The following is a 19,397-nucleotide window of genomic DNA, read 5'->3' on the forward strand; positions in this document are numbered from 1 at the left end:
TTTGATGAATACCCTTATTTGAAAACAACATTGATTCTTCTAACCCTCTAGCAGCGTCCCAAAACAGATGTGCACAACTGCAAATTCTGTTTGCTTTCAGGTTTACGAAGTGTGATGACATTTTTACAATCCTGCATGAGCCCTTTTACCCAGGAGTAAAATAAAGCACAATAATTCTTCACCATCTGTTTGTTAATTTTGCATTCATTTAACTTTGCATTTTGAACTAATAATCATTTTCTTATAATATAGTTTGCTCCATTGGTAGAAATTACAGCTGTTCAATTAAAAAAAGAATAGTTTATAACACAGCTTTCCTCTAAATAATTCGATTGCTCTTAATTATAGAAATGTTAGTGCCATCAAATGGAAAAGAACTGCCAGAGATTAGTGCTATGCTTTATATGTCACAGATTCCCTTAGTAAATGTACATATTTTCTTCTGTTCCTGCACCAATTCCTACTTGGTCTCTTTTAACATTAAAGCCATTTTTCTCCACTACAAGATTCTGTGTGTTTTTTAAGATTGTTACATGCAAAGGTACAAACAATTAAATGAAGCTTCTGTTTCATTTGTGACACAAAGTCAAACCAAGCACAGTCCTACTTCTTCATAATGCTTTTCCTTAATCTCTAATGACAGGACAAGGAGGTTTTGATATTTATATTTCAGCTGGTTACATCTAAACTAGGGCTGGAACAATGTCCTAAAAGCTTTTTCTCACCATGTTTACAGTCAAATGGGGAAATCCCATTCCTTTATCAAAAGTAAAACCACATTGAAATAACATGAATAATACATCAGAGCTAGTGAAGGGGAAACAATTTGGGTCAACAAAAGATGTGGTGCCTGGAGAGAGAGCAGGAGGCAGTCAGAGATTCTCAGAGCTCTGCTGTGGACTCTGTGCTCTGCTCTGGACAGGGCATTTCCCACACAGACCAGGCTGGAAGGTCACAAGCCCTAAACACAGACTGTCCCCACGCTGACACAGTGGAGAGTCCACTTCACTGAGGTTCCTGGGCTTAATCATCATCATCATCTACAAATAAACTCCTCAAGAGACACAGCCTGCTCAGCTAATTCATGTCAGCAGTCCAGTAGTATTAGAGAGCTGTTCAGATGGTTAAAACAATCAAGATGATTGCACTGTTTTCTAAAACCAATTTTATCTGATGGCATAGAAATCTCAGCATCAGATGACATCCTAATGCTGTGACAGTGCTAAGATAACAATTCTGCCACAGTACTAGGATCAGTATTTTACTTAAAACGCCCATAAGACAAGAGATGGTTTACTACAAAATTGATTTATTTCAATTAAAGGAGTTCAGAAAAGGCTGAAAAACACTCAACTGGTGTTTAAGACTGTAACAGAGCACTCACCTACAGAAATAAACTTCCAGACACAACAAGATCACATAAAATTAGGAGTGAAAGTCCAACCACAGGTTAGTGAGAGGCTCAGCTCCCAGTCCTAGCAGAATCCTGCACATCCTGACCTTTCAGCTTCCCAGACAAGCGAGCATTGCTTCCAGGGCCGACCTTTTCTGGGGGATTTATCCATCACAGCATTTCATGTCTGACAGGAAGCAAACATTGTGGAGGTGCCCAAGGCACATTCTGCTGTGATGGATGTGTAATGGTAAGAGTCTTCCCAATGATTTGCCATCTATTTCAAGTTATTCTCATTAAAAAACCTCACCTGGTGTGACATTTGAGAAAACAGAAACTCCTACTTATTGAAGTTATCAAATCCATATATATTTTGGAAAATGAGCATTCGCCTCACAAAGCTGAAAGAATAATAATAACAACTGAACTGTCTTCCTGTGTCATTTCTCTAAAAGTTCTCCATTTGCTTTTAAAGGTTCATAATTTGTCAACACATCTCCCTGGAAATACCACACAAAAAACATCAGAGATTCTGTAACAATTTGCAGTAATTGAAAGGAAAAAAGCCCTCAATATTTGCTTGGATATTTGGTTGGATTTGGTATTTAGATTCAGATTCACTATTTATTCTGCAGATTCTGTCATTCTTCCCAGTTCTTTGCGTAGCAGTTTCATAGTGAAGAAAGTTTTTGAACAGAAAGGAAATACTAAAGTATAAATTTTTAAAAGTGCAAAGGGAAAGGCTAGATGTGGAAGCACTTGCAGTTTTATAAAAAAAAGTGCCTAGACTGCAGCTTGAATACATGTATCTGCAGTGAGACCATGACACTGCAATATAGTGTATCAAGTCATTTTACCCAAGTTAGATGCTTCAGGAAACAAATATTTATTTATTTGGTAACAGCTACTTTCCCTCCCTGATGTACTGAAGGGGAAAGTGACATCTTTGAGGGAAACCATTAATATCACTGAAATCACATTGTTAAAAAAAACCTCATGTGAAGTGCTGCTTTGAGAACACGCCACTTCATCAGTTCTTCAATTAATGTTATTTAATAGGATTCTTATAATTAATCATGACTATGACTCATGGAACACCTACACATTCATTACTGGCAGCAGACCTACTATTGTCTGCCTACTTCTTATTCCCAGGTCAGAGCTGCAGAATGGGGAGGACAAGTATAAACATGAAAATAAACAATATTAATTCTTTCACATAAATAAATGACTATCAACAGTGGCCTATTAGGAAAAATAGCTTTAATGCAATTAATGTCTGATTTCCCACTGAGGTGATGCACTTGCACAGGATGGGCAGTTGCTCCACATTTGTGAGGATTCCTTAGATGCCTCTCTCATGCCTGATTTGCTCCATGTTATTAAAAAACCACTCAACGACACCTGCATTAATGGCACTACTTCATACTGATGTCTGCAATATTTATGCTCAATCTGCAACTCTGGGACAGAACTTACACTAATGGAAGTCAATAACAAAATCTTCAGGGAGTTCAAAACTATTTTTTGCTAATGGTTTGATTCTGTGAGCTGCTGAGTACACCAAGCTCAGAAGTAGTTTTTAGGCTACTGCTTAAAAGCAAACTGATGCCAACAGATTAATATGAGTACTCCTGAGTTTTAAAGCATGTCTATAAGATATTTTTGAGGCTGGGTGAAAATCCCAAATGAAAATCCACAATATAATTTATAGTAATCAGGAAAAAAAATCTCAGACTCTTTTGACTGGAATAATCAGAACCCCTTTATAATTCTAATTTCATTAAAGAGTCTGGACTGTAAAGCTCTCATTCAAAAAAAACCATGTGACTCACATTCATGATAAATTTAACAGACATGCTTAAATAAAATACTGTATAAAAGGGAAACTGCTGTGAAACCTAGATTAGAGTCAGTTGTGTAACACTAAGCAAACAATGCTACAGCTGAGCAAATACACCTACCAGTCCCACTGAGGTATTTTTTCTTTTTATTCCTCTGCTATATATTAAATAGAAAGCTGCTGAAGAGGCCTTTTTATTTCTATAATGCTCAAAGCATAATGAGGACCTGTCCTTGACTGAAACTAACCAATATTAACTCCAAAAGACTGATTACTCTTTTTTCAAAAATATAACCATCACACAAAAGGCAAAATTAGACCCTTGGACACCAACAATAAAAAACCCCAGATGAGCTATGGAAAAGACTGAATATAAAATATTTAAATCAGAAGCAACCATGAGTGAGGTGGTAATAAGGTTGGAAAAAGAGGGCTGCATGAAAACACCTACAGAGGTGAGCAGATTGGTGGTACTGCCACATTTCCTTGTGTAAATTTTATAAACTTACTGCTGGCATGCTGGTTAAGAGATGGGTATGGTTTCCTGACTTTTTAAATATATACAGAGCTCCAGTTTTCTTATTTGCTGAAAATACTAATGGCATAATAATTTAAATAAGTTTCCTAATATTTTTCATACATTTTAGAACGATATTTTCTTTTCTTGTTCCACATTCAGAGTTTGGGGCATTCCATTGATATTTTTTCTCTTTTGTAAACACTGAAGGACTATGCCATTGTTGCTGAGCACAGAAAGACAGAAGAAAGGGAGAGCCCAAGTATCTGCATTCTCATTTTCTACAGCAAAGCCCTAAAATGGGTCAGTCCCACCAGTAAAATGACACATTACCAAGGAACAAGGTACATTCTTGATTTGAGACACAGTGTGATTTTCCTTTAGTGGGTTTTCTTTGCTCTTCAGAAATCAGATTCTCTCTGGATTTAACAGATAACCCTTCCCTTCAGATTCTAAAATCCTGTAATAGAATGTTAGTGAACTGCTATGTCACTGCCTTAATGCTCAGAGTAACATTTATGAAATGCATCAAGGGAAGTGGGGAGAGAAGAAAAAAAAAGAGGATTTCTTTCGATGCATTATGAAAAAAAAGTGTTTTCTACCCAAGTCATGCAAAAGGAAGAAAAGGTCTTTGTGAACACACTTGAGCAGTTTGGAACACACACACTGAACAATTTCACTTCAGAGCCTCCAGTAAATTATTTCAGTGAATGTTAGTGAATAAAGGAAACCTGCACTGGAAATTCCTCCAGGAACACAGGCCCTTTCATGTTTCTCAGCAAGGCTCTTCAGCTTTCACTCCTGGGCTGTTGCTGTTTCTCAGCCTCTTTCTGTCTGGTTCCTACACCTCAGCCTGCCCTCAGTGCTTATCTATCACCTATTCAGCATCAAAACCCTCTCAGAAACGTTTCTGTAGCCACAGTCTCTCTCCCAATTCTGTACCTACCTATCTGACATCTGGAGTTCAAGAAAGGTGCATTTTTCAAAGCATTCAGCCTGAAAAAACCCCACACTGTAAATTCTAAGGCTGACCCTGCTTTCCTACTCGATTGTCATGGGAGTGCTCCCGTGGAGAGCTCCCTGGAACCTCCTCCTGGCTCCAGAGCAGGAACCCAGCAGCACCACTGCTCTGGCAGAGAAAAACAATGGATCAGGCTGAAAAATCAAACAATTCCCCCTTCAGATGAAGCCACACAAACCATCTTAAGGAAAGACACTTAGTGCTGCCTAAGCAATCCAAGTATTTTCCTCTCTCGTTTGCTGCTGTATTCCACAAATGCAGTTATAAAGGCAAAGATCATTTAGGCAGATTCACCTGCCAGAAATGGCACTGTGCTTCTGTTCAGATGGACAAAACTGTAGGGGACACAGAGCAATGGAAGCAAGAGAAATTGTAACTGGAAAGAAGTGATAGTTTATGAAAAATCCTGGCTCACTGTGAAAAGAAGTTCATTACTTAAACCTAAAACATATATTAGAATCCACTGGCCACTGTCCCTGGCAAGGGTAAGCTCTAGAACCTGGTTCTTGTGGCCAAATAATGAACAAGGCACAGTTTTACTCTAAGCAGTGAGTTCCAATGTGCACTGACAGTACCACCTGATCTGCACACAAATTCACAGTATTTTTTTCATATACTTGGAAACAAGTAGGTAGGGATACAAAATAGCTGTTATTTCACAAAAGGTTAGTGACAAAGCACACCAAAAGAAAAATCTGAAAATAAAATTTGTTTTAAGATGTGCATCTTTTGTTCTGCTTCATCTGAAAAGGCAAATTTTTCTCTGAACTGTGATTCACAAACTAAAGCCTGCCTTCCTCTTGTAAATACAATAAACATGATGAAAACAATATAAAATAATAACAATAGTTAAGCAAGTTTCACATGACCATGTGCTCCTTCTTCCAGGCAACAGGTCAGAATCACACTGGTAACAGGTTATCAAACAAGGAACTACTACAGAGACTGCAAAGTGACACTTAAGCATCTGCACTTGATAAGAATCAAACTCCATAAAAAAAAAAAAAAAAAAAAAAAAAAAAACCTCTTAAAAAAAAAGCTCCATACCCAGAAAAAGCTCTTAATCAAACACTTTATTGATATTTGGTATATTGATACTCTACTGTACATTAGCATACAAACAGATCAGTGCTTTGTGTATCTGAAGAAAGGAACATCTTTTGTTTTTTGAGATGCTGTTTCTAATATGTGCTAAAGTGGACATGTGTCACACAGTCTTGAAATAAGTATTTCTTCATGTTAGTAATAAACTTTTCCACTTGTAAAAATCCCAAAGACCTTCACAAGCTGAAGCATAGTACTGGCTTTACTGAAATGTTAATAATAAAAATTTTAATTATGGGAAAATTACTTAAAAAATCTGTATTTATTTTAAATGAAATTTGGCTGGGGAAAAACGTAATATTGCTCAGATTATTTTAGAAACAAGTTTTTAATGAAATACTTTCAGTTTAATACTGTAGCTTTGTATTTTTATTTTTTTTTCACTGGCTGGCTGACTTGGAAAGTTACTTAATGGTAACAGATTATCTGGTATCACACAGTACAAATCTGAAGTATCAATCTATCTAACAAATGGTGGGGGGAAATAAAAAACAGGCCAGCTCTTCACTCAATAAACCTCAATTACATTGCAACAATTAACCCTTACTAACAACCTCTCCCTCAGCCATGTACCCAGATCTACCCAAGTATCAAAGTATCCTCAGAAAGACTAGGAAAATAGACGAAGGATTTTTTCTCAATAAATGAAAAATTCAAAACTAAAATTATTTCCAGACCCCTTCAATCATCTGACATGCTTAGCCTTTACTTCAGGCACATAATTCCCATGTGTTACTGCCTCTTACTTTATGACCACAACTATTGAGACAGACCAGTCTAGTTTACAGTAATCCTTACAAACTTTTAAATACACCACTAAAGATTCACATACAAGCCTGGAGTCTAATTATATCCCAAGGTATCCATAACTTAAGTGCCATAATAACAAAAATGTACTAGAAGAAAAGAATCTCAAAGCTCCTAATTTGCATTTACTCAGTTTTAACTAATACTTCATTGTCTTAAATACCAGCAGGGATTTAGAAAAATATTTTTTATTTTGTTCTAGAAAACGTGGTCTATTAGACAACATGAGAAACAGGAACTGTGTTTTGAAAGCTGAGTCCTTAAGTCTGTAGCTTCAAAGATGCTGTGTTTTGATAGGTAACAAAACTCTTCTATCAGAACTTAATTTACATTTTTCTGTTATGTGTTTCACTGCAGAAGAAAAAACAGAATCACAGAGTCAAAGAATGGTTTGGGTTAGAAGGGACATCAAAGATCATCCAGCTCCAACCCCTTGCCATGTGCTGGAACACAAGACCAGGCTGCCCAAAGCTCCATCAAACCCAGCCTCGAACACTTCCAGGCATGGGGTAGCCCCAACTTCTCTGGGCAACTTGTCCCAATCCTCACCCCCCTCACAGGAAAGAATTACTTCCACTCTAAATCCAGTCTAAAGCCATTCTCTTTCTGTTTGAAGCCATGGAGCTCTGAGCAACCTGGCTGAAGGCATCCCTGCCCATGGCAGGGGAGGTGGAACTGATGATCTTTACTGTCCCTTCCAAGCCAAATCTGTGATTCTGTGACCTCACATGAGCAACTCTCTTGTTATGGTAAAGCTTCTGTTGGTTCAAATGAAACAATACTTTAATCACTGTTCACTTGACAATGAGAATTAAGCTGCAGATCTTACTAAGTATCAAATATCTATTCTCAAACTGCTGGACCTGCAAAAAATCTGAACACACAGAGGTCCCATGGCAGCTCTGTAACTGTCGGTTTCTCGGCTGTTTAGGTGGCCTGGAAAGGCCCAGGGTGGCCTTGGGCAGCCCGCGCTCCAAAGGACGAGAAGAGGCTTCAGGTCTTTTCTCGGTCTCGGTGTTTATTAATTGTTTATCTAAAAGATTTTCTCTCGGCCCTACAGAGGTCTGCACAGCAGCCAGCCATGAGCACACTGAGAGCCCCCGGGGCGGTCACCTATCTTTATACTCAAAATTACATATACAATATTTATCATTTTTCCCCCAATACCTTTTACCCTTATTAACCAGTGCAGTAATAACCACTTTTAGTAATAACCCATCCCAAAGTGCCAACATCACCACAGAAGATGGAGGCCAAGAAGAAGAAGAAGGACAGGACATGCCCCAATTCCTCCATCTTACTTCTTTAGACCCCCCTGTACAGAAATCCTAAACCCTGTGTTTCACACTCTAGTTAACTTATCCCTTCACCATTTACCCCAGTGAAATCCTCCCATCCTCATACAGGTGTTGTCTCCCGTGCAGGATCAAAGTCCAGCCACCAGACACTTCTGGCAACATTCCAGGACCTCCGAGCCCCCCAAGGGTGGTCTCGGTCACTCTGCACATCAGTCCTGAGGTGCTGAGATCCCACATGTAACCTGAACAGATTTACCAAAGCTGTACTGACATTATTTATAGTGTTCCAGAAGAATTACACATGTAAATCAGAGCCAACTATGATAATTTAAAGATACCACAGCTGCTTTCCAGAACTTGGGAAATACAGCTATAAAACAATTGACACAGGCTTTCTGATGTCACTTGCAATCTCTAAGAACAATTCACATTCTTCAAGACAACAAGAATCTGGCTTTAAGTGACCAAAATCCAAACCATTATGGAACAGAGTAAATCATGGAAGATAATTTACAGTGTTAAACTGTCCCTGAATTTGTACCCTCAGTCAGCAAGGTCCTTTAAAAACAATGCTTATCCTCTTCAGCAGGGAAATGGCTACAGATCTCTAGAGAAACTCTAAATAACAACAGAAAAATTCATGGAAAACTTGAATAGTCTGCAGCCCTCATTGCTGAACTATTACAGTATGTCTCAAACATGCCAGGAACTGAATGAAACTACCAAACTGACCAAAAGCACATGCAAGTGTCTTCTTGGTGACACGTATGCCACTATTTCTCCAGTCTCTCTCTAGTACTTCCTGTGCTGGAGCTCTCTAAGAGACAGCAACCCATAAAATAAAAAAAAAAAAAAAAAAAGTAGATGTTTTATTTTGGAAGAAAACTTCCTGCAGTACTTCCTCAGTTGCAGGACAAAAGCAAGTACAGGAAAAAAAACCTCAATAAGATAAAATCAGAAGCCACTCCCAAGAGCAGCCAGGTAGTCCCTCCCAAGCTTAGTGAAGGGAGATGAGGAGAAGCCAAGTGCCTGCTGTGTGCAAAAGCACCATAAAAAACTCCAGGGGTGAGAAAGGAACTTCTGAATCCCAGAGGAACTAATTTAGTTTTCATGTTACAAAGCTCGTCCTTGAAAAATGGGCAAACGCAGAGGACACTACCTAGAAATGGCATAAATTATAATATATTACATTCTCTTCCTGCATTTTTCTCTGGATTTAAGAATTAGTCATTCTTCCAACAATGAAAAAGGAAGAAGGGAGCTTTTAAAGCATCAAAGAGCTGCAGATTCTGCACTCTATCTAGAAAAACCCCACATCACTCCATGCTCTGTTCAGCTGGGTTGTGACATACACAAAGCCAACACCATGCCTACATTCAGGATTCTGTCATCTAAGCCATTTCTCACACAGTATTTCTCAACAAAAAAGTAAAACCTAATGAAAAATTGCTGTGGTTAAATGGGCACAATCCTCCCCAGTGTATGAAGTTAACAGTACATAAGGAACAACAAAAGGAAGTATCATTTCAGCCAAACTGGCTTTCAACTTGAAGCAGCACAAATAAAACACACACCATGAAAAAACAATTTTCAACAAGATGAGAAAAGCACTGAGATTAAGGGGTGAAGATACATTCAAAATATGGACAGCTTTAAAAGATGTGCAAACATGTTCCCCATCTTTCCCCTCAATGTATTTATTTCTGATCTAGCTTGGTAGGCATCACACTAGAATCAAGTCGTGAGCAAAGAATTTAAAATAGACTTCTCATCACTATCATGTTTCTCCTATTCAGCCTTCAAGCAGATAGGAACCTCCTCCTTGATTTCCACCAGCACTGATTTCTTTGAGTTTTGTGTCCTTGACAAACTCTTCCAAACTTGGAAACTGCTTCCTACATCTTATCAGAAGAGAAAGGTGGCTGGGAAAGTTATCCTTGTACTCCTCCCTTGTGCTCAGTTTGTTCAAAAGTGGTTTAAATACAATTATCTACTTAAACTCACTTTCTGAATTGAGCTATTTACATACTGGGGGACAAAAAGCAGTCCCCCTTATTTGGGACTCAGTAGCATACACAGTAGCTATGGCTAGACAATGTAATTGGCAAACTTTAATTTTCCTCACCTGGCTGCAGACAAACAAACAGCAACCTACTCAATACATGTAAAACAAACATCAAAATTATGAAATATTACTTAAAAATACCCGAAAATACTTTGGGAGCCATTATTTTAGAAACCAGTCTTGTTAAAAGCTGAACAAATACAAGCCTTAAAGGCCTCTACATTTTACATGATAATGTAAGTCCACATTTCCAAGTATCAGAAAACAGGAGAGCTACAAAAATGTAAGACTGAAACCAAAAATACAAGAAAAAGCTGTAAACACTTGTCCACATCTATTGTGTTTTTTTCAGGGAAAAAAAACTCTAATTTCTGTTTGATCAGATTCTTTTGCTTAGTCTACAATTCACATTGTTTTTGCATCTTACACTAAATATCAGCAGAAACACCAGTAAAGTCCAGCTTCCTGAAGCTGACAACATGACAGCTTCTTTGCCATGGTAAATCTTATATTCTTATGAATGATAAGAAAAATTGAGTTAAGTTTTGGATCAAACAAATCACTGAAACTTTTCTCTACCCCATTGATATTTTGAAGAGTTGTTTTCTTTCAAATTTTGAAACAAAATGACTCCCAAATCCCATGAAATGCTCTTGAAGTAGTGGAGGGAAGGCACTGCCACACTGGGGTGTTGAAGCTCTACCTTACACACTGTACCAGGACAATGAGGAGAATTCTTAGGATCATCCTGAGAAAAGCTCTGGCACTAGGTTTGGCACCAAGATCATCTTCCTTATGGCTTCCTAAACCTGGAAAGCAGTTCTGAGAAAAGCCAGGACTCTCCCTTGCTGAGGGTAAGCAAGACAAGCAATGAGATGAACTGAGGCACTCCCATCTCAGATCAGACTGTGAATTCCAGCTTTTCTTTGTCCCTTGTCACAAACCAACGTGACACACAGCATTTCAAGCACCTCACAGATGCAGGTTTGTGCACTCATGAATAGTAAAGAATGGCAAACCCCAGACTTAGAAAGAAAGACAAAGAATCCACCACTGTCTAGACACAAATACATGAAACAAGCTGGTCAGGTGCCTTTGCCAGGCCCTCACAATGAGCAAATCAAAAGAGATGAAGAAGAAAGACACGCTAAGCAGGGTGTTTGGTGAGACATTCACAGATTCTGAGATCTCTGTAGTGCTGTGTTTTAAACCTTCAGCAAAGAAGGGCGCAGAGTAAAACCAAAATGGATAAAATTATGTATTTTAGAAGAGGTCAGTGGAGTATGTCCACACAAGCTTTACTAATGCAATCACAAGTTCAGGGAAGCCAAATGGACATCTCAACTGGTAAACAGAGTAATAAGAAACACTGTCATATCCAGTTAAAGCAGATTTGCAAACAATAGGCAGCCTAACTAATGAGAAACATGAATGTAGCTTACAAATTAAAGAGTTCCTCAAGGTAACAACAGGCCTGAAATGCTCTCCAAAAACTAAAAGACCTAAACCAATGAATTATCAAAAGTTGGTTACACTTCAAATATGAATTTTACATGAACAGAAGGAAAAGAAAATGTACTTTCCCAGAAAAGGAAAGATTCAGTAGTGCAGACCACATCACAAACCAGTTCCTCATGCCAAAAGGACTTCCAAGAAGACAGAAATCCCCTACCAAGCAAACAACAACAAACCCAAAGCAAATTTGGTGGCAAGCAGAGGAAACAGCATACAGCTTGGTTTTATTTGAAATATTTTTCTGTATGCCCTGGGCACATAGTTGCCTTTGCATGGCCAACAGATTTCAGAACATCTGAACAGAACTTTTCTTTTAAAATGCAGGAACATCCCATTAGAAAGAAGCCCAAACAAATAGAAGCACTGAAGATGCTGCAAACACAAACACATACTTTCAATTAATTAATTTACCTTTCATTCTAAACTTTTTAAAAATAACTCAAACAAAGATGAGCTTTTTCCACTATCACAGAGGACAACCAGGACTTTATACTTTTTACTGCCTTCTTAATCTTAGTAACAAGTTAAAAAGTAGTTAAAAAGTAGTGGAAGAATTATTACCAAGTATTACAGCCTAGACACAAGCAAACACTTGGGCTCCAAGCCAGTTCCAGAGAAACTCCTTGAGCAATCACTACACTTCTCTGTAGTCAGAAACAGAGAACTACAGAAGAGTTTGGTCCTTATTTTTTTGAAAAAATAAAACAAATTAAAAAGGCAAATAAATCCCTGGTGTGATACTGGGATAAAGGAGTCCAATTCCATCTAGCTATTCTTCTAGAATCACAGTTGTGCCTTTCCTCAGCTCTCCCTGGGGATATCACAAGAAGGATGGAAGAGAATAACCAAATCAGCATCATTCTTCACTGGCTGACTGCTGAGCTACACAAAAAAAAAGTTCTCAACGGCTTCAGAAAAGACTGAATAGAAAATACACAGAATGGCACTCAATTCAACTCCTCTCCTCTCTCTGCACTGCCATGAAACATGTGCAACAGGGGGATCTAAACATTACTTGCAGAATTTGAAAAGATCAGTAGGGAGATTCAGTACAGCACATGAAAAGAGAGCTGAAACGGAAACTGCAACGCCAGAGATGTTCATTCTTCAAAAAATCTGTAGTTAATTCCATTGTAAACATCTATGCAAAACTTACAAAGGTGCTGATGACATAAAGGTGAGGCACCATCACCCTGAGCACAGGGAAGGAGCAAGGTACTGGACAGAAAGAAATAAAGAAATAACGAAACAACGGAAACAGGATGAAATTCGACACAGCAAAACCCAAACTTTAACAGCTCAACCAGGATTTCTGTTAAAAGAAATGACTACAGACAGGAATGAGCTGATCACAAAATGACTGCCAGCCAAAAACAATGGGCAAAAACTTTTAGCAGCAAGACTAGGAAAAAAAAAAGATTCAATTTTGAATATTCTTTCAATTCTTACTATAATTTTTTATACATACACGAAAATATTTTAACATTTTCAAGCTCATCTAGAACTTAATACTGTCAGGTTCACTCATTTCCAATAATCTTATTTAGAATGCAGAAACACAGAAATTAAATAACTATTCAAAATAAAGCATTTACTTAATATGAATAGAAAAAGGTACAAAAAAGCTGTATTCTATGGCATGAAAATGGCTGTATTCTATGTATTGAAAAACTGATGTGAAGCATCTTTTTAGTCCAAATGATGGAGAACATCTACTGCTATCTTGTGCCAAAATTTTTGTTCCATTATAATGCAAGAAAAACAAGACTCAAGTGAAAAAAGGCCTAAGCATAACCATGGGAAAACCACCAAAAATTACAAATATTTGTTGATAGCATGGCGGATTTAATATAAAAAATAATAGTATTATTAAAAACCCTCTTGGGCATTATTAAATATGACCAAAAATATAGCTACATGTGGCAAAATCAAAGGGAAATACATCTCCAAGATTTCAATAGGTACCAGAATATGACACCAGAACAAGTTCATCCATTTCAAAGGTACTCACTTTTCCAAAGATATTACCATTTCAATTTAAAAGATTAAATATTTTTCTTTGTATTTCTATGTGTATTTAGAGTATCCAGGCAAGTTTTCATGGTAAACACTGGCTTTTTTATGCTAACCTGCTTTTTGAAACTGGCATGAAAGTAATTGAGAATTTTTTTTTTACTGTATTTGCGTCATATAATTTCAGGATATAAACTGGTACAAGAAATATTACCTCTACCTACTGGAGGTAATTGCTAATTGAACACAACTTTTCCTTTGTCTCTAATTTGTTTTGGTCAGCCTGGCTCTTCCTACATTCTAGTTACCTCCAAACCAATTAATGTTATTTTCCATGCAACTCCATAGAACTTTTTAATAAATTAAACGGAAGTTTTTAGCACCAGGATCTGCCCAAGGAAACCTTATTATAAATGAGAGCTCAGAGATTCATACATGGGTATTTTTAGTCACACTTGTATTGCACTGTTTTTTTAATCAACCCTACTGTGGAGAGCCTGGTTCAAGCATGGCTTAAAGAAAGAGGCCATGAAGGTATACAGCTGATGGGAAAGTAAAAGGCAGCTGTAAAGCAGCAGTTTCCAGGCTTGATTTTGTAAATAACTAGGTTCTCAGACAGTCTTCTCATAACAGTCCTTGGCTGCTCTGGGAACAGATATGAAGGTTTTGAGAACTTTTCGTATCACAGTGAGAACACTAATTTTGGTTTCAATAAACAACCACGGGTATTGTAAACAAAAGGAGGGGTTGGAGTTTTCTCTGTAACCTATCGTGAGCTCGGATTTTGCAATATGCATGAAGTTAATTAACACTATTATAAAAGATGACTGATTTGATCAATAAATCGGAGTCGATGCTGATCAACAACAAGATGGGTCGTCTCCCTTCGCTTTCAACACCCTACCAAGACATTTTTATGGATTTGAGCATTCGGGTGGTTTTTACTCACTTCTGTGCTCCCTGAGACAACAGCTTTGTCCACGTTCAGCGTTAGCTGCTCTTCAGTCGGGCAGACTCCCACAGACCACTCCGCACAGCGGTGATGAGCCCAGCAGTGACCTGGAGGGCACAGAGACACAAAGGGCCGGGGTTGGACAGCTCTGCCAGGCACGGCCTCCAAGCATGGAACTCCCTTCTGGCATCAGTACCTCCCCAAAATAACAGAGAGGCCTGCTCCTCCTTTTTTTCTTGTTGTGACACTGAAAACCCATCTTATCACACACTGAATATACTGCAGTTACTATCAAACACAAGATTTTATTTTATATACAACACACCATTTTTTATCTGTTTATCATTTTCAAGTGCCTGAACATGTAATCATAGCACTGGGGTGCAGAGCATTCTCTGACTTTGATTCTACATTCAATGCTTGTGTAACACATACACAATTCCATTCCACCTTGTATTTCACTGAAGATAACATTTCCCTACGTTTGTACTCTTAATTTATTATTCCCAAGCCTGGAGATCTGTATGATCATGTAGAATATGCTAGTATGATACTTTATAAGTCTACACAAAATGTTTAAAAGCTCAAAATACAACATGAACAGATACTCGTATAAAAGACTGAGAAAATGGTGAATACAACAAACACGGTTTGTGGTATTGATCACAATAAAATAATACAAAGTATTATAAAATGTAAATATAAAATGTAAAATAAAAATTAAAATAAATAAAATAAAATATAAAAGACTGAGAAAATGATCAATACAACAAAAACAGTATAGAGATACACCTACTTAACAAAAAAATATCATAATTTGTACAATTCAACAGGTAACTCTTACAGAAAGTTTCTAATTCAGTTCTGGGAAAAACAATGCAAATGATGTATACTTCCAAAGGAATACTCTGACTGCTTTATACAGGAATTAGATATGATGGTTTACACTAGCTGTTGAAATTATGTATCAGCTACAAAACAAAATCCCAAAAATCTCTATATGGGTTTGGGAAGAGTCATTTAGAAATATTAGCAACTTTAAAAATGTAGAATGATAAATCTACACCCATGCAACAACATCCACTATAGTAAAACTGCTGCAACAAAACCATTGCATTTTGGTTTTTTCTTTGAATGAGACCTTGAAACAAGTTTCCACACTCATAAAAGAGTGACATTTTTATTATTATGTAAATGTATTTCCATTTTTTGGAGCAAAAAATGTGAATGGACTACTGGCATCAAATCACTTGAACACAGATGCCTTCTGAAAGTAATTAATAACTTAAATATAGAAAAGTTCAACTGAAATGAAAGAGCAGATGATAAACCAGACGTTTTTCTGACAAAAAACCTGCAGATTCTGGAAACATGCATGTGCATTATGCCTCCACTGCTCTTCTAAATCTTCTATTCCATTGTTTCCAGTAAAATTTGCTGCAGGAGATCAGGTAACATCAGAGGACTAACATTTCTGAGAATTCTATGAAGCTGTGCCTCATTCCTTTTCCCTTTTCTCCCCAAAACAGAATCATGGTACTGAAGGTATTACTACCTGAACACCAGCTCAGCAGCAGATTACAAACACTTCCCCACAATAAGCTGAGGATTCTCTTTTCTGGAGGGAAGACTACAAAAACAAAACCTGACACAGGCAAAAGCTACCAAGGCACCATCAGAGACTTGGCAAACACCACAGCACCACAAACCAACAGCTGCAAAACTTCACTCATGTCACTGTGGCTACTGCCCTGCTGCTGGGCAGGGAGAAAAAGGATGGAGAAGAATGGATCTTACCTGTTGGCTCAAATAAGGCTTGAACATCAATGTCATCTGGTAAGCCAACTAAACTGAGTTCATCCCAGAATTTGACAACCTGATCGTCAGAAGCAGTTTGGGTGCTTACACTTGTACATGATGCTATACTCGATCGAGATCTGTAGCAGGGAGCAGAAAAACAAACTTAGAAGTGACCACAATCTTTGTTTAATCAGCCAGATATTCACAAATGATCCAGAACTCATGGCAAGTGAGTACAATTTTTTCCTAATATGATAAAATATAAATCAACGTGAACAAAAGTCTTCCTTCTATTTTATCCCAACATTTCCCCCAGTAACATCTCCCAGCTATTCAGTAAACAAGCCTGCTCTCTTCCAGTTCTTCAGGACACACATGCTTCTTTAAGTTTGATTCTGTTTGATATTAAAATTTGCCCAACCCTTGGAACTGAGAATGAGGTAACAACATCCAGAGGTGAGGTGACTAGAAAATATTACAGCTATGAGGAGAAGGAAGAAAAAAGACCAGGACTTCAAATTCTGTTTGGAAATAAACATGTTTATACAATGCCATCAGATGGTAAAAAAAAGAAAAAGGTGGGGTGAGCTGGAGGAAAGGAGGAGGAGAGATTAAAAAATGCAGTGATACAAAGACAACTATATTGTACTAGTTTATAACCTTATTGATTTGTTCCCCAAATTCTAATCTCATCAGAAAACAATTCACACAACTCAGATAACTGCATTTTAAAAAACCAGAAGTGACAATTCTGCCTTTACTTCCTGCAGGCTAAAGAATATCTTAGACATCTAAGGGTGTGCATTTAGGCCTACTGATAAGAGACCTGATCACTGATGCTTCAACAATTGGTAGGAAAGGTGGTGCTGCATTTTCCACTAAAGTTCTTTGAACTTGATTACTCTCTGCTATTAATAACTCAATTGTATGCATGTGTTAGTAGATACAGTAACCACTGACATTTTAACCTGTAATAACTCCACTTTCCTGAAAACCATGCTTTACTTCAGCCATTACATTTATAAACACATTTTAAAACCCCTTAGTTTATGGGGAAAAGAGTAACATCTCTCTTGCATCACCCAAGAAATCTTTTAAGTTTGCTATTATTACATGGTATCTTCATGATCTGCATAATTTAAAAAACATCTACCCTAAAACCTATAAATGCTGACACTACCAACACTTAAAACCTCCTTAACAAAGCACTATGTTCTGCTTGACAAAACTGGTTCCTGAACACCATTCATGTCCACTGCAATTACAGAATGGTTTGGGTTGGAATGGATCCCGTTCCAACCCTCCTACAATGGGCAGGGACACAATCCACTATCCCAGAGGTTCCTCTAAGTTCTGTCCAACCTGGCCTTGGACACTTCAGGGATGGAGCATCCACAGCTACTCTGCTGGGGATGCTCTATCATGCACAGCCTGTGCCAGTGCTTCAGCCCATGACAGTGGAGCCTCCTCTAACACCAAACTGCTACTCACAACACCAGAACTTAAAGAATCTTTAAGAAAAACTAAATCTCAACTGACAAGGCATTTTTCTGTATAAAAACCTTTCTCACAAGATCAAACCAATCCATTTACAGAACTTCCCAATTTACTCTGCAATCTCACTCTTTCTATGGACTTCTCTGAAAATATTTCATATACCTATAGAATACAGCCTGAGGCGAGGGTGTTACTTTTATTAGCTTTAAGAAAAGCCACTTTTCTGTATCAGCATTACACAACGTGCACTTTTCCACCACCAACATGATGACAAAAACATTTAACGTGCACCCAAGCAACCTCAGTGAGCGTGGAACTCTGAGCAGCTTCTGCAGCAGCAGCACAGCCACGGACAGGTCTGACTCGGGAGTTTGGCACAGCTGGCAGCCGCCTCCCTCACTGTTCCCTCCCTGGCAGGGCCAAGCCCAGAGCCAATCCCCCAATGCCCGGTTTGTGCCACACACTGCCCGTGGCTCTGCATCAACACCTCGCCCTCAACCCCACATTCCTGCCCCACATCACCACTGCCCTGGATCACAGCTCTGCCCTCGACCCCACATCCCTGTCCCACATCACCACTGCCCTGGATCACAGCTCTGCCCTCAACCCCACATCACCACTGCCCCACACCGCCTGCAGTCCCAAATCACCATGCCACCCTTGACCCCTCATTGCTGCCCTGCCCGCAGCTCCACATCAGCGTCCCGCATCACTATCACTGCCTTGCCCTCTGCCCCACACTGCCCTCAACCCCGCATCACTGCCCCACATCACCCATACTACCCTTGATCCTGTCCTGTCCTCAACTGTGCACTATGCCACACCACCAGCATTGCCCTCAACCCCGCAATGCCCACAGCCCCTCATCACCCTCAACTCCACACTACTGTGGCCCCTCACCACCCACAGGCCCTCAATGCCCTCAAACCTCACTGCCTGTGGCCCCTCACCGGCCTGAACCCCACAACACCCACGGGCCTTCAATGCCCGCAACCCCACAGTGCCTGTGGCCCCTCTCTGCCTTCGACCCCACAATGCCCACAGGCCTTCAATGCCCTCAACCCCACAGTGCCTGTGGCCCCTCACCACCCTCAGCCACGCACCATGCCAGACCACCAGCATTGCCCTCAACCTCGCACTGCCCATGGCCCCTCACCACCCTCAACCCCACAGTGCCTGTGGCCCCTCACCGCCCTCAACCCTGCACCACCCTCAACCCCTCACCACCCACAGCCCCATTCCACCCTCAACTCCTCACCGTCTGTGGCTCCTCACTGCCTCAAGCCCACATTGCCTGTGCCCCCCTCACTGCCCTCAACCCTGCACCAGCACTGCCCCCAACCCCTCACCGCCCATGGCCCCTCACCACACTCAACCCCACATCACCCACAGCCCCTCACTGCCCACAGCCCCTCACCACCCTCAACCCCACACCACCCACAGATCCTCACCACCCTCAACTCCTCACCGCCCTCAACCCGACACTGCCTGTGGTGCCTCACTGCCCTCAACCCCTCACCATCCAGAACCCCTCACTGCCCTCAACCCCACTTGGCCCATCCTGTAGCCAAT

The 19,397-nt window shown here is 39.4% G+C and overlaps 1 protein-coding gene across 10 annotated transcripts in view; it reads right to left on the reverse strand.

Annotated features, from left to right (window-relative positions):
- The window catches only part of KMT2C (lysine methyltransferase 2C), a 189,195-nt gene that overhangs the window by 95,936 nt on the left and 73,862 nt on the right, over window positions 1-19,397 (reverse strand). For all 10 annotated transcript variants that reach the window (XM_063179854.1, XM_063180247.1, XM_063180480.1 and 7 more), the window contains 2 exons: window positions 16,326-16,465; window positions 14,526-14,635 (listed from right to left, as the gene is read on the reverse strand). In XM_063179854.1, the coding sequence (XP_063035924.1) occupies window positions 14,526-14,635; window positions 16,326-16,465 (250 nt within the window). The remainder of the gene's footprint in view (window positions 1-14,525; window positions 14,636-16,325; window positions 16,466-19,397) is intronic.

The sequence above is a fragment of the Melospiza melodia genome, chromosome 1 (assembly GCF_035770615.1).
Source record: "Melospiza melodia melodia isolate bMelMel2 chromosome 1, bMelMel2.pri, whole genome shotgun sequence".
In the NCBI taxonomy this organism is placed as follows: domain Eukaryota; kingdom Metazoa; phylum Chordata; class Aves; order Passeriformes; family Passerellidae; genus Melospiza; species Melospiza melodia.